Source organism: Mizuhopecten yessoensis, unplaced genomic scaffold, assembly GCF_002113885.1.
Source record: "Mizuhopecten yessoensis strain PY_sf001 unplaced genomic scaffold, ASM211388v2 scaffold716351, whole genome shotgun sequence".
In the NCBI taxonomy this organism is placed as follows: domain Eukaryota; kingdom Metazoa; phylum Mollusca; class Bivalvia; order Pectinida; family Pectinidae; genus Mizuhopecten; species Mizuhopecten yessoensis.
The window spans coordinates 682,310-699,030 of record NW_018480073.1 but is presented as its reverse complement, the minus strand read 5'-3'; the positions used below and the strand labels follow the sequence as shown (position 1 = coordinate 699,030).

The following is a 16,721-nucleotide window of genomic DNA, read 5'->3' as shown; positions in this document are numbered from 1 at the left end:
GAATCCAGTGGCATATGATTATGATATTTGTCCTGTGTTTTATCAAAACAAATTTCCGCGTACCATACTATGTTGGGTGCCTTCAGATATGGTTTTTCAGCTCTATTAATTCGAATACGTGAGACAATCGTTAGGAGCAAACACTTTGGTGACGTCAGGCTGTCACAGAAATGTCATTTGCACTGACGACACAGGCGCTTCAGTATCGAAAATATAAGGGAATACCTATATTTAAAGAAATAATAGCTATGAATCTTAGAACGTAAAATTAACCATGAAGCCCTTAGTTTCATGGAATATGTATATAACCGATTTGCGTTCCTACCGGCATGAACATTTGTAACCATATGTATACACAATAAACTCAGTAAATGTATTTTTTCGGTCATACATAAATAACTGAACGAATTTTGGAAATTGTGTTGAAAAAAAACCAAGCAAACAAAAAAATAGCAGTGTTCCAAAACTGAACAAAAACATTGACTGGCGTTTTCGGCAGAGCCATTTATGATCGTTTTTGGTATTTATCCCGTCATTTCACTTGTGCGCTTAATTCTTGTCTGTTTTTGGATTGGGTGGCAATTTTTATTTTTTTTAATATGAATTTGCTTTTTGAAGATGTCAACATTCTGAAGAGTAATACATTATACATCTTAAAAAGGCGACAGGCCTCGTTTAACATCAAAGCGGCGTGTATATGCATCTCTTATAATGAATGTTCTGACAGCTAATGGTCATACAGTGTACTTATAACAACGGCTCTGCTTTTCGATCTGTATTTGAGATGGCGTAATACATTGTATCACCTTACACACGCAACATGTTAACGAAGCTAACACGAGTTACTTCCCTTCATACAGTAAGTAACATCGTGAGTTGTACATGTGTCATTTCGTTGTTTCACTCAGCAGCTTTAAAGCCTGTCTATTTTACCGTTACGCCGTCCGGCGCCTCTTGTACGGTACTTTTCATCAAAGACATCAGACTAGTCTGCTTGTATCATCCGCAAGATGTCGCGTGCGTTAAGAGTCTTTGATTATATCATAACATAACGGGTTAAAAGAAACGATGTATGTGTGTTGAGGACGCCGGGCTCGTTACCGAAGGGTTGTGGGTTCGAGTCACGGTACTGTGTTGTATCTTTGAACAATATACTTTACTTCTCTTGTTCCAGTCTACACAGCTGTAAATGAGTACGTGGTTGGGCAGTGCTGGGATTGTTTAATGCTAGCTGCGAGCTTAACAATGGTAGCACTGTTTGTATGGACTCCCAAGGGAGTTGAGAAATATATTGGCTGGTTGCAAAACCCCTATAACCACGGATAATAATTTATGAACCGCTTTAAGACGACCTACTAACTAGCTTGTGATAAAGCGGTATATACATTGTAAGAACCTCGAATTATTTGTATTATTAATTATTGAGGGCGGGTCCTTTGTATTACGAGGATGTGTGACATCTGGATATGGATTTGTCGATGAGAGCTGGATTATTTGAACGGAATAATGACAACAGCTGATGGCAACTGTTTACTTTATATTTACTCCCGGATGTGCATAAATGTAGCAAGGGCTGATCTATTATCTTATGTTTTTACCAGTTCTTTTTCACCATCAATCGCTGTTCTAAAAAGAAAACTAAACAGTGCTGTAACAAGAAAAATTAAATAAAAAAATATAAGAAAGCCAAAGCACCGATTGGTCCGTTTGTCAAGCTATGACGGTCTTGTAGACAGAGCATTGATATAAGTGGTTATAAGCATGAAAAAGTGTTTAACCTACACTGTATGACATTGTTTAAAGCATGAATATAGTAAGGCGAATACATGTGGAAGAAATTGAAAAATGTCCTAAACTAATAAATATTAAATGTTTATTTTGTCATCATTATTTTTTTCATTGCACTTAAAACTGTTTATTATAAAAAAAATATACTTGAACTACTTTCAACTGCGCGGAACGACAATGCTATTATTGGCACTCAATAGCATTTTCTGTGAAATTATTACCTGTAATTTTACCTGAAAAATTATTACCTGTAATTTTACCTGAAAAAATATTATCTGTAATGTTACCTGAAAAATTAATACCTGTAATTTTACCGGTGAAATTATCACCTGTAATGTTACCTATAAAATTATTTCCTGTAATTTTACCGGTGAAATTATCACCTGTAATGTTACCTGAAAAATTATTACCTGTAATGTTACCATAACTGTAATGTGTTAATTAAGTATTGTTATATGCACATTATTGAATGGTGTTTTATGTATACTATGATGTCACTCTCCTGTCTATTCTAATTATGTTTAGAGAACGTTATATGTATATATGTATGCAGAAATTACCATAGTCTGAGAGTAAAATACATAAAACCATGCATATTACTGGCGAAATCCTTCCATGTATAAACTTGTATATTTACTAAATGTTGACAATATCAGCAATCTTCGTAAACTTGCTAGATATATATTTGAGGCTAATAAGGCACGAGTGACGTAAAACATGCATATAAATATGATTTATATAAATGTCTATGTATGTATTATTGGCATTTAGAGTATGTTTGGATCATAACGGGTTATGTAACTTACATATTGTTGCTGTTGATGAGGAGGAGGAGAAGGAGGAGGTAGGAGGAGGGGGTAGGAGGAGGAGGAGGAGGAAGGAGGAGGAGGAGGGGGTAGGAGTAGGAGTAGGGGGTAGGAGGAGGAGGGGGTAGGAGGAGGAGGAGGAGGAGGTGAGAGCGTTAATGACTGTTGAATGCACTATACAGATATGTATATTTCATTTGTAATTTATTGTAAATTATAGTTATCCAATAAGTTCTCAAACTTAAGGAAAACAAGTTTAATTTAATTGAATGTACCTATATGCCTAAGGGCTTTTGGCTGATAAAGAACTTGTAGAACACCTATGAAATTATTTGCTGTAATGATACCTGTGAAAGTATTACCTGTTATTTTACCTGTGAAATTATTGCCTGTGAAATTAATTGCTACGTCAACCGTATTGTTATATCTAATGCTTACTGTGGTTAAATAAAAATGTCCCTTAATTTCATATAACACAAAATTTACCTGTATGTTAATGCAACCTATTTGATAATGTCGCATAATGTACCTGTATGTTTTCTTCGTGTGTTTGTTAACTTGTGTTACCTGTACCTGCGATGTTACCTGTTATTTATACCCAGGTGTGACAGTTCCATTTAAATACAACTTTTTTTGAAATGTATTAAATTCAATAACATTAAAAACAACGCTAACAAATGTAATTTGATGTTTAATAGATGTTTATTTAAATCCTCACAACTAATAACATGAATAAAACACTGAAATTAATGGACGGCATTATACATAATTTCCAATAGACATATGATTCTAAAAAAAACAAAATGTGCTTTCCTCAAAATAAAGCAATTCAGTTAGTTATAAATTGTTGCGAGATTGATCGGTATTTTTACAGCCGTGCCAGTAAAAAGCGCCGTCGCTTGCAAGTAGAGATCATGAAGGAAAATAACCACCAAAACATTCATCATTTTGAACATATCAACAATGAGCGATGCTAACCTTGCAACACTTCAACAATCTTAGTCAATAAAGCGATTGATTCATATATACTCACCGAGCTATTTGAAAAAGACCATCAAGCGTCATTTTGACAGATGTAAAGGATTCATCAGCAGTTACAAAAGAGGTTTAAATGATTTCAATCTATGACCGATTTCTATGTAATCTCATATGAAGTACCGGAAGTGGAAATTTAAACATTAAGACATTTCTAACAACAGAGCATGAGTGGAAATAAATCAGAGCAAAAAATAAGTAAATAACAGAAAGATGAATTGCCATTTCAATAACACGTATCTAAGTAAATAAATGGACGGATAAACGACAATATAACGTAAAAAGTGTATTGCTTCAAAACGAGGCTGCTGATCTTGACCCCTAATAACATTATGGGTACAACAAAGGTCAATGTGTAGAAAAACAAAATTAACAAAACCACGGACATTGTCTTTGATCTCTTCAGATGTTCTGCAGGAGACAATTTCGTAGAGGAAAATGTCATCATGATGTCATATAGTCAAAATGCAAAAGACATTTGAAATGCTTATTTTCTCGACATCGTCGGCATTGTTTTATGTAAAATAAACAAAAATCACTGTATTCTGAACGTTCGATTTAAAAGAGTGCTCCTTTCAGGTGTAGGTTGTTTTCAGAAAAATGGTGGCATACAAAACTAATTCTTAAAATGTGCTTTATTATAAAAGGATATTGAGCACCTAAAGAACGGTTGTGTTGGGTGTGACTGTCACCTAAATCACTGATCAAAAATCCTCAAAATGAAATTCAAACCTTAAAGTAGGCCAGTTGAACAACAGGAACTAATAAATCTTCTTCGTCGAATGAAAACGTAAGATTGATACATTGTGGAAAGACCCGGTACAGACGCATGGTATATCATGAATTGTACCGCAATAAGATATAAAATAAATAACATCACTTAGAGTACCGTTATTAAATAGAAAATATCAGAAATATAACTTTGAGCAAAAATATCATGATAATGGGGTAAAACGATAGGGAAAATAATAATTATTTTCTTTCTGAGAATGATAACAGAAATATAGTGAATCTTCAGCGAAGCACGGATGAAAAAAATAGATATAAACAAAATGATTGTGGAATATACAACAATTATTTTTGTCCTTTCCAATTTTGTTCAAGTCACTTAATATCACAAATATGAGTTTTAAATATGATAGTCTCTTATCAACAAGCATACACGTAAATAATTTGATAGATTACCAGGAGTTGTCTCCCTTGTACGGCTATTTACATGGAAAACACAACAGAAGACTATCAACTAAAAAAAATAAATGGAAACCATCCCGTCAGATTGTTTGCTTACATGGATATTGTCTTGATCATCATAGCTATAGTACAATAATAAAGTACAACAGTTTAATGCTCTGTCATACCTATAGCTACATATGTACCTCCTTTGCAGAAGAGTTCACCACAGAGAAAATTTTGAAATTTAACTTGGTGTGATTTCTTGATTCAAGGCACATCAAAGCACACAGCCAGGCGTGCATTTTGATCAACAAAACTTAAGTCATTAGAAACATTTTTGATATATTCAATATGACATTAACGCATAGTATGACGTCACGACATTATGCAATGACGTTCCGAATTCACAACAAAGGTAATGAAAGCGATGTTTCTATTTCTGAATAAAAGACGATTTTTCAGACAATTTGTCTTTTACGAAAATGAAACTCACTGCACGGCTTGGCATTGAAGTCGGTTGTCGCTCCTCTGTAGTCTCCTAAGGACAGATATCAGCCTAGCAAATGGTCAGGCATCCTCGATATCCGGGGGTTACGCTCACTTTCGCACTCTGCACCCCTGGAATATGTCATAGCAAAATTGAAGGCATGAAGATAGCTGTTTGATTGGTCTCAGGTAAAAAAAAACCTGACCAATCGCAAGGCTGATACCTATCCTTTGAGGATTACAAAGGAGAGACGCCCGACTTCAAAGCCTGTCAATTTTTTACCGTTAGGTGACCGCGAGATTCTTTTGATGTTCATCAAAGGATCGAACAAGTTTTCTCCTCTCGTCCACAAGGTTCTGCACATCGAACCTTCAATTTTGCTATGACATATTCCAGGGGTGTAGAGAACAGAAGTGAGGGTAAGCCCTGGATATCGAGGATGACGGTCAGGAAGCCAATTAAAAAATCTTGGTGCGTACCTCCAATTTTACTATGACATATTAATATGCCAGGGTGTATAGAGCGAGACCCCTGAAGTATCGAGAATGGCATTTTTGAGGTTGTGTAATTATTGCCTGACCGGGGTTTCCGGGTACTCTGGTTTCCTCCCACAGTAGGACGCGTGCTAACATCCGGGCAAACGAGAGTGTTAAGTAGAAGTTTCAAAAACTTGTTTCATAATTGTTGGAGAATAAATAGTGTTTATATTTGTATCATGCAAATAAAAAAAAATCAACACGCCACGTTAAAAATAAACAATCCAAATTTCTTTTTTCTTCCAATCACCTGTTTTCTTTGACCATTCCGCATTTTGTAGATTTCATCCTTGGATAACAACAGGTTTCCGGAAGTTGCCCAACTCCGTGGTAGGCTCTATTGTTGTGATGACGTCAGGTTTTGTCGTGTTTTTGGAGTTGGAAATGTCAATCACGCGGTTATTCTTGTTTTTTTGTTGTCGTCTGCAATTAAAATGGTTATTTCTCAGTAAAAAAAACCCAGCAAGAGAATAATTATCAACAAATCGGTAATTTGATCTCAAACTCGATAAAACTGGGCAAAATATGAACAAAGGAAAGATAAGCATGGCGACAATTGCAAAAGTACAAGAAATAGGACCAGATGTCCTGACATTGTAAGTGTCGTTTGCTTTATTGACGGTTTTGGTTTGTTTGTTTGTTTGTTTGTGTTTTACGTCCTATTAACAGCTATGGTCATTTAAGGACGTGTCAGGTTTTGGTGGTGGAGGAAGGCCGGAGTTCCCGAAGAAAAACCACCGACCGTCGGCCAGTACCTGGCGGCTGCCCCACGTAGGACTCGAACCCCCGACCAAGTGGTGGAGGGCTTGAGGTAGCAGAATGTCGGACGCCTTAACCACTCGACGAAAGACGCCATCTAGGTCAAATCCGAGAAATGTCGCGTCCTCGTAACGAGAACAAGGTATATGACAACAAACCTTAAAGGCACATTAGTGAGCAAGGTAAAAAAACCAATGACCTTCAGAACAAATAAAGAAATAATGAATTTCCATACGAGATCGATCCATTTTCAAAATTTCAGATGTTACTCTCTCTCACACTCTCTGCACTAACGTAAATGGGCGTTATTACTGGATTTTTCGAGATGTCCCCATTGAAACACTTATTTTGCTAGATGTTTCCATAGCCATTCGTGTCCATACAATGTATGACTCTGGCTGTTGTGGAGAAAATAAATACCGATCAGTTGCTAATGGCATATTAATCTGAAATAAAATATAAATGTCCTAGAAAATGTTCCTTTGGAAACATAAAGGAATCTAATAAATATAAAAAATGAATATTATAATAATTTGATAATACAATATGTGACAAAGCTAATAACTATATTGTTGCTACAGATACTTCAGCTTTTTACGGCTACTGTTTATTAACACGTATGCCTTCTGATTTAAAATGATAGGAATCAGTTAAGGACCCTTACTATGCTAACACTTTCCCCTAGGTTTGGTTTATATCCACTAGTAAGGAATATACTTGATGCGTCAATAGGACGAAGGCTATCCTCGATATCCAGGAGTTACGCTCACTTTCGCTCTCTGCACCCCTGGAATATGTCATAGCAAAATTGAAGGCTCAGTGTGCGCCACCTTGTGGATGAGACGAGAAGACTTGTTAGGTCCTTTGATGTATATCAAAAGAATCTCGCGGTTGCGTAACGGTAAAAAATGACAGACTTTGAAGTCGGGCGTCGCTCCTTTGTAATCTTCAAAGGACAAGTATCAGACTATGATTGGTCAGAGTTTTTTTTACCTGACACCAATCAAATAGCTAGCCCGCGTGCCTTCAATTTCATTATGGCATATGCAAGGGGTGTAGAGAGCGAAAGTGAGTGTACTCCCCTGGATATCGAGGATAGGCGAAGGGAGGCAGCAGCCTATTTGATATGTTTCAGGAAATAAAAATGACTAAAAGCTAGGCTGAAACCTATCTTTTGAAGATCAAAAAGGAGCGACACCAGATTGTTCATTGTATTAGCGTTACACTACAGCACACTTCTTCTGATATTTATATAAAAAAAAATGATCAAACTGGTCTCGTAGTATCCGCAAGGGAACACTTACAGAGCGTTTGATTCAAACAAGGCATATTTCAAGTGTGAGAAGAACGCCCGCTTGTTACCCTGGACTATCGTGGATGACAAAGTCACACCGGACAATCATGCTGTACATGCAGGACAGACCAGATTGTATATCCTCTCCTCCTTGATATCTAGGGGTAACGCTCACTTTCGCTCTCTGCACTCCTGGAATATGTCATAGCAACATTGAAGGCACGCTGCTAGCTATTTGATTGGTGTCAGTTTAAATAACCTGACCAATCACTAGGCTGATAAATGTCCTCTGAAGGAGCGACACCCGACATCAAAGCCAGTAAGATTTACCGTTACGTGACCGCGAGATTCTATTGATGTACATCAGAGGATCGGACAAGTCTTCTTGTCTCATCAACAACTTGGCGCACACTGAGCCTTCAATTTTGCTATGACTTATTCCAGGGGTTAAGAGACCGTAAATGAGCGTACCCCCTGGAGTATCGAGGATGATATCCTCCCAATAACCCCATCCCTAACCCATTCCCCAGCCACCCCTACCCCCGAGCTAGTAGTAAGTAAAGAGCTACAGACTTACTTGTACAAACAACAGCCAATGATGACAGCCGCTACGGCTACCGTAATCACCAGGGGTAGTATCCAGCAAATTCGGATGTTAGCAGAGCTTACGTCACCAGTCTGTGACGTCGAGCAAGTGGGCGAGTTCCCAAGGGTAGATAGGGGTACTGTACCCGACAAACACGTTTCAGATAGGTAGGCATGGCAACGTGAGCATAGTGTTTTCGGACATGTGTTTACAGTACTATCTCCTTCGGCTCGTTTTCTTCGACTTCCAGCATTTACTCGTGGTGGTAACGTTGTCTGACTTGTTGAATTAGTCTTGTCGGAAGAAGATTCATTGCAAAGGTTACAGCCATTCTCCTCCTCATCAGTGCAAAATGGCACGACAAACACCTTGACGCTGGCAATGGCACTACCGGCGCTGCCCTCACTATTAAAAGAAAAGGAAGTTGCACGAATGTTAAATTGATACACTCCTGAACTTATCGTATCAACCGGAAGTGGATTCGTGAGCTGAATATATCCAGTGTTTCTGTTTACGCTGAAATATGTATTTCTTGTGGCCAGACTGTATGAAACAATATCCGTTCCGTCATCATCATCAGCATGGACGTATCCTATTTCAGTTCCGCTGACTCCTGCGTAATCATACGGAAGTAATATGACGTAATTTCCGGTTCCCGTAAACACGGGATCATTGTCATTTACGTCCAAAATATTAACATAAAGCATCACGGTGCTGGATAGACCAGATTCATCGACTGCTTTTACGGTGATGATCAGTACATCTGGGTGAACGTTGTTGTCAACGTCATACTCTCCAAAAAGTTTGATATTTCCTGATGTGCGGTTTATGGCCAAAATTTTACCATTGATGTTAGGGAAAATGCTATTAATTTCGTAAGTTATAGTGTCGTTCACATCTGCATCGAAAGCAGGCGAGGGTAGGCGTACAAACGGGTCCAAAGGAATCTGGTAATAATCAAAATAGGTATAAGAGAATGAGACATACAAGTCAACCTTAGTTTTTTGACAGTGCTTGCTATCGTCCAAATTTTGAATCATTTTCACAAGCTATCTTTATACACTGTTTGACCTTTTTTCCTACCCGAAAGAGGAAAGTTTTTTTGCCAATTTAAAAATATATATATGTCTTTTATTTTTAAAAAAATTCTTCAGGTTGGTAGGTAAGTATTATGAATAGATTAATGTAGGAAACCTGGTAAGTTTTTTTATGTGACGATTCGATGACTAGTACGGTATGTACACCGTCACCTTTATCAGAGAAATGACTCGTGAAGCAGCGTTTATTCTGTCTCTGCGTATTGCAGAGTGATCTTCTCTTGTGAGCAGGTGTTGATTGTTACGTCATTGGTTTGTGTGAGAAAATTACGAAATTTTCTCAAAAATTGATGACGTTACTCTCACAAACCAATGACGTAACAACCAATACCTGCTCACAAGAGAAGATAAGTCTACAATACGCAAAGACGGAATACACAGAAGTGTAAAATATGTACGAGTTGTCATCGAATTGATGTCGATTCAGCTACGCTGTAAGCGTATGTCATCGAAACGTCACTAATTTACACGTTTCGGTTGTGCTACATAAACCAATTCACATTATGTGTTTTATCATATTTTCTTAACTCAGGTCTGAAGAATTTCTCTCAATGCATACATCTGTACTGTCAAAATAACTAATAAGTTGAATACAACCACATGTATAATGTTCACAATGACAAAATCATCATACTTGTGCTACATACGTTTTTTCTTAATCTGTTTTTAATTTTATATCTTAAAAAGGATGAAATAAAATTATCAGGCCTTCCTTCAATACTTTGGATAACCCAGAACTTTGCAACGTAAGAAAGAATAGATAATTTAAAAGACATGGTCATTACCTTGCTCTCTAGTACAGTGACAGAATATGTGGCGTCGTTAAAGATTGGTGGTTCATTAACATCGGTGATGTTAATGGTGAGGACGCCCATAACAAAGTTACCCAACTCCGTTTGTCGTTTTTTAGCCAGAGGAGGTGGTCGCAATTCCCCTTCACCCGAACCGTCTGTAGCGGCTAGGTCAATCACATTGATTCGGTACTGGTTTGGAAGGGTTTCAAAATCCAAAATGGCGCCCATCCTGACAGATACATCGACACCTGTTTGATATGATTAAGGTAAGCGATGACATGGACAACTTGCAAGGTGTTATGGAACATATAAGTTATGTTTAGTAACCGATGTTTTTATTAATACATCAAATATTTACTTATAGGAACAACATCAGCGTGTAATCATAATCGCACTATTTACATTTCCGTTGTGTATAGCTTACTCATAAACTCGCCAACTTTAAATGTTGTTATGAAAACAAATTTATTGATCTATCGCTAGAAATAATATTAATATACATATAGGATCTTACACAAGTTTCCATTTCAAATGAGATTTATGAAAAAGTCTAAAAAAAAATCGTGACGAGTTTCCTAAATTTCATATGAAATGATAACGAGTGTAAGATCCTTTTTATTACATCACCGAGATTTGCGGCATTTGTTCGTGTAAAACGACAATTTTCATGCAACCTTGAAATGTAAAAAAAAAAGCCGACATTTTGACTCCAGTGCATAAGCCTGTGACGTTATGTACTTGTCCTAGACGAGACGTAACAATTAAAACAATTGAAGCTCACAACAAATCACAGGGCTGAGAGGTCATATTACGCAAAAAAATATGACATAGAGAATAATACATGACTTTTTCCATATCACACCTAGTATCAACCCGAGACTGCAATATCAGCCCTAGGGCTGAAGGCCCGAGGGATGATATTGGTCGAGGGTTGATACTGGGTGGGATATGGAAAAAGGTGTGTTTTATTCTGTTTATTACATACTTACTGATAAAAACTACAATCTTATACTGATACGGGTTTGGGGTGTGATACGGCGGGGGCTGATATGGGTTAGAGCAATTGTGTCGTATCGCATATACAAAAAACCCGTATTTATTAGTAAGTATGTAATAAATGGGTATATTCACTGGATAACATAGTACATTATGTGATGAAATAAAACCGAATATGTTTGTCAAAATGAAATTAAAGCGCCACGTAGTACATTATACATTTCACCACCTTTGCTAGTCAAGTGTCTTCACTCAAAAACAAGTAATATGTGCTGGAACTTCTTTTTATACATGTGTAGGCTCCTTATACGGGTAAACTGTTAGTTGAAACTCGAGCGCGAAAAGTAAACAACATTTTATTTCTCCACCAAGTGAACGATGCGATTCATTCAGACACATAAGATATATTATAATATTTTATGAAATAATGATGATGAATGGTGAGATGATGATGAGGATGATGATGAGGATGAGGATGATGTTAAGATGATAATGATAACGATACAGATTCTAAACTATCTATGGATAATGATGAGATGATGATGCTGATGATGATGCTGCTGATGATGATGATATTATGTTATGATAATAGCGACGCTTTTTATTTTAATGTAATTTTTAAAAGTCTATTTTATCAAAATATTGCCAGTTTGGAGAGGAAATTTATTCAGAACTCCTTCGAATCTAAAACAAATGAACTATGTATAATTTTCTGCTGATATTGATCGTTTATCCATCAATATTAGCCAAAATACCAAAGTGTCCCTTCAAGGGTACAGCTACACCTATTAAATTGCCTACATTACCCTGATAGTATATCGCGTTTTATTTATAGGCCATGTTTTCGGGTGGTGCAGTGGATAACGCACTTGCCTTTCACCAAGGCGGCCGGGGTTCGATTCCTCGATCGTTTGTGAAAAGGTTTGGGTCACCTGTCCGACCACGTGAGTTTTCTCCGGGTACTCCGGTTTCCTTCCACACTAAAATCCCCCACGCTCTAACATCCGAGCCAACAAGAGTGATTAATATAAGTTGAAATAACATGTTTCATAATTGTTGTAAAATAAATAAAGTTTATATTATCTATAGAACCACGCGCCAGAAATACCAACTAGTAATAGAAATATAGAAATAAAAAGGATAGTATCTACTTATGAAAATCGAACAAACATTTTTGGAGGCGATACTATGTTATAAATAACAATGATATTTATCTAAACAGTGTCATGTTTGGGTACAGTGATGTTAGGTTGCGTAACGGTAACACTAACACGTTTTGAAGCCGGGCGTTGCTTCTCTGTAATCTTCATATAACAGGTATCAGCCTAGTGATTGGTCAGGTATTTTTACCTGAGACCGATCAAATAGCTTGCGGCGTGCCTTCAATTTTCCTATGACATATTCCAGGGATGTAGAGAACGATAGTGAGCGTAACCCCAGGATATCAAGGATATGTGTTGGCATATTTATGCTTACCATTAGGGACGAAAGCGTGAGCAAACAGGTCAGCTGCACTGGTGGGATAATACTCTATCAGATAGTCGAGAGGATTCACAGGCGCACTTAAGATAACTGTAAAGACGGTGCTTCCTCCTGGTGTGTTTTCTGGTAACGTAATATTACTTGGTAAGTTGATGAACTGCGTTGTCACTGTTGACAGAAAATAAAAATACAAAATAGTATTCAAATTAGATGCACGCCTTTTTAAGTCTTACACTCAGATATGCAGCTTCGGTGGGTTTTTTTGGTGAATTGTTAATCATTAAGTGAAAGCCATTTCACTAGATGTAAAGAAATAAGACAACACCTTCACAAGTTTAACTTAGTTGACACAATTAAAATGATTTTGCCTATTTTGTTAATATTTTTTTAATTTCAAATTACATAAAAGTATGTGGGAGTTATAGTCTTTTATTTTGCAATAAACTAATAATAACTGAAAGGAAGAAGTAACGTTATTTAAATAATACGTCCTACTTTATCATATATTTTTTTTATTAAAATGCATAACTAGTATTGTTTACTAGTGTCTTTGTCTTTTAAAACCCTGTTTTAATTTTGATTAATATGAATGTTGCGTTAAATTTAGAAATTCTTTTGTTTGGCAATTCACAATTTTCCGTAGACCTTAACTCAAACATTTTTAGATCTGTGCAAAACATTTTTAAATCCATCAAGAGATTTTGAGTTTAAATTGTAATAACAATTGTATATATTTATTGTCATTATTGTAATGTCATTTCAAATGTATATTGGGAGAAGGCGTTGATAAGTTGTTATAACTTGTGCCTAATCCCTTGTTTAATTTTGGCAATAAGTATGTTTAAACTAAACTGAAACCATGTGTGGGTCCTCTCATATTTTGCGATATACTGTTTATAGTTTTGAGGATGAAATAATATCTCTTCATTAACATTAGTCAATTCATAAAAAACTTGTAGAAATGATTTTTTTTAATAGTATTTGAACCATTGTGGTCGTCTTTGAGAGCCAAGAGATACAAATGTAATCTATATACTGTAACTAAAGTTAAATAAATCTGTTCATTTAAATTGACAGACATCATAGCAATATGTTTAAATGAAATATGGACCAGTGATTACGATCATTTACTGGCATTCATATTCAGAAATCTTGCCATACTAAAAGTGAATTTTGTTTTATGATACTGAAGAAGAAGACATTTTTGCGTTGCGTAAATGTTCGCTTTTTGTCATGAAGTAAGTAAAAGCGAAAATATCCACACGCGAATATTTATTATTGGATTATAAAGATTAAAGATAAATAGAACATATTGATTTCAGAACGACTGATATCGCAAATATTTCCAAAATGCGATCAATTTAAAGAGTCAAAACGCGAACATTACTGAAAGCGAAAAATTCCACTTTTGCAGCAATCATAAACAGTTGAAAAATGAAAGGTTGGATGTTTCTAAATGTTGATTACTTATGTATGTATATGCACAGGTTCACTGCATCACTTTCATTCACCCATTTAACATTACTGAAAACGTATTTAGAACAGTTGGTTAGGCGCATTATGTCTATTTCGATGCTAAGATCTGTATTTAACTGTTAAAATATTTTTAAATGATTACAAATAATTAGAAATACCTGTACGAAGTGAGTAAGCACAAAATTAAAAATAGTTTCAGTAAGCCAAACAAATAATTATTCAATGCCTCAAATGACCCTTGAACCGTTCGATAACAACTCAACAGTAGTACTGGAGGTACAGGAGATTGCGCATGCTATATAAATGTCATCATCAGGTTGTGCCTGAATATTTATCAAGGTATGTGTCCGTTGTGCGAGATGCATGGTCACTGTAGGAATACAAGATATGTTATTGTAAAGAATTTCAAAGTGCCAAAACGTAGAACTGTTGGTTTTTTTTTATTCCAGACACTTCCTTATTGACAGTATCAACGACTGGAATGTTTTACCCAGTGACCTAAAGAAAATAGACAATTTCACCACTTTCGAACGAAAACTTACTAATTATTATACATCAATGTCTAAGATTTTAATTTGGTTCTCCATGTAACCAAAACATGTTACTTTCTACATACAGTTTTTATCTGAATTATATAAATATTTTAGATTATGCTATATTAGAGTATAACTGCGTCAATTGTTATTGTTTGCTCTAATATAGCATGTATGTAATTTAGGCGCATGTCATTTAATTGATGAAATACCTTTGCATGTAACTTAATGCATTCTGTGATACTCTTAACTAAGATAGCTGTGATATAACTTTATATGTGTCGATTGCATCAATATATATTAATCTTTTAAATGACACATGCATTTTAATAGCAAGATTACCACGTTTATTTATATATCGATTGCGTAAATATGTTATTTTATCTAACACATGTATTTTACTTACAAGAGGACCATGTGATCAAAAGAATGACATTAAATGTTAAAATGTTCTGTATGAAAATGTCTATAAAACGCTTTATACCTTACAAATTGACATTTTTTTTTTACTAAACCAGGGCCCGTATTCATGAAGCCGTTCTCCTGCTCAAGCATGGATTTTGTGCTCAAATCTTATTTCTTGTTCCAGTTATAAATTATTTAAAAAATCTTATTTTGTTAAAGTTTTGGAACAAAATTGAAGAAACTTGAAGCCGAATACTGTTTTCGATATTAAAATTTGACTTTTTGATCGTTGACATGATTTAGGTGGGTAACAAGAAAGCTGGCTTTAACACAGAATTTATACTTGAGCATGAGAACGATTTCATGAATACGGGCCCTGATAATTTAATTTTATACTAAAATTTCTTGTGAATGTTGATAGATTTAATATCATCTAACAATAGTAACTAGACCAATACTGGTCGGGATACCCCAGATGTAGCAGGTTTATTTCTATGCGCAGGTTCTTAATATTTTAAAAAGCAATCTCTTTGTCCATCTTCAGAGAACTGCAATGTAATTTGGCACAGTTTTCCGTTAACTGCATGTACCAATGTAAAGTATAAATTATTTGGTTTAGTTTAAAGTATAATTTGTCTGGTGTAGTTTAAGTACAAATTTTCTCGTCTATTTTAAGTATAAATTTTCTGGTTTAGTTTAAGTATAAATTGTCTGGTCTAGTTTAAGTATAAATTGTCTGGTCTAGTTTAAGTATAAATTTTCTGGTTTAGTTTAAGTATAAATTGTCGGGTCTAGTAATAGTGTATGTTATGTTGTTTAGTTTAAGGATAAAGTGTCTGGTCTTGTTTAAGTATAAATTATGTCGTCTTGTTTAAGGTTAAATTGTATAGTCTCGTTTAAGTATAAATTGTCTGGTCTTGTTTTAGTATTTGCATCTGAGAAAGCGATATTCACCTCGCCTTCGTCTCGGTCAATATCACTTTCTCAGGCTCATTTAACCACGTATTCACCTAACAAAAATCCATAATAGATAGATATACAAAAATAATAATAAAAAAAAAAAAAGTCTCTATTTCTTTCATATGCAAGAGGCTTAGATGTTATATAAAAATGTAACTTACCTGTCTTTGTCATTGAAAATAAAACCAAAATCACTACATCAATATTAAGGAAACGCATTGTGTCTGGTTCGTACGACGTCTTGGTACAAAATCGTTTTCACCTACGTCAAAATCACTTCCAGAGCTTCCCTTTAAATACCAATTTCTCATAAGCTATCTTTGATGAAAAGATTGCTATTCGTTCATAATGGACTTTTAAAATTTGTCAGACGGGTGTGAAGCGGAGACGGGACATCCCTTAGTCTATGGGCCGTATCAGAGTATACATGTACCGCCAACACGTAAATATCTTGTTTACAGTAATTTCTATTGACCTACAGTTGAAAAACGAGCATGATGTTATTCAACAAATT

At 35.6% G+C, this 16,721-nt stretch overlaps 1 protein-coding gene across 1 annotated transcript; it reads right to left on the bottom strand.

Moving 5' to 3' along the window:
• Positions 1-3,289: 3,289 nt before the first annotated feature.
• Positions 3,290-16,461, bottom strand: LOC110443517 (protocadherin Fat 4-like). The gene is made up of 5 exons (XM_021487781.1): positions 16,369-16,461; positions 12,828-13,001; positions 10,347-10,603; positions 8,456-9,411; positions 3,290-6,248 (listed from the first exon to the last, which is right to left on the bottom strand). The coding sequence occupies exons 1-5, from the start codon at positions 16,424-16,426 to the stop codon at positions 6,110-6,112; spliced, it is 1,584 nt and encodes a 527-aa protein (XP_021343456.1). The 5' UTR covers positions 16,427-16,461; the 3' UTR covers positions 3,290-6,109.
• Between the last annotated feature and the right edge of the window lie 260 nt (positions 16,462-16,721).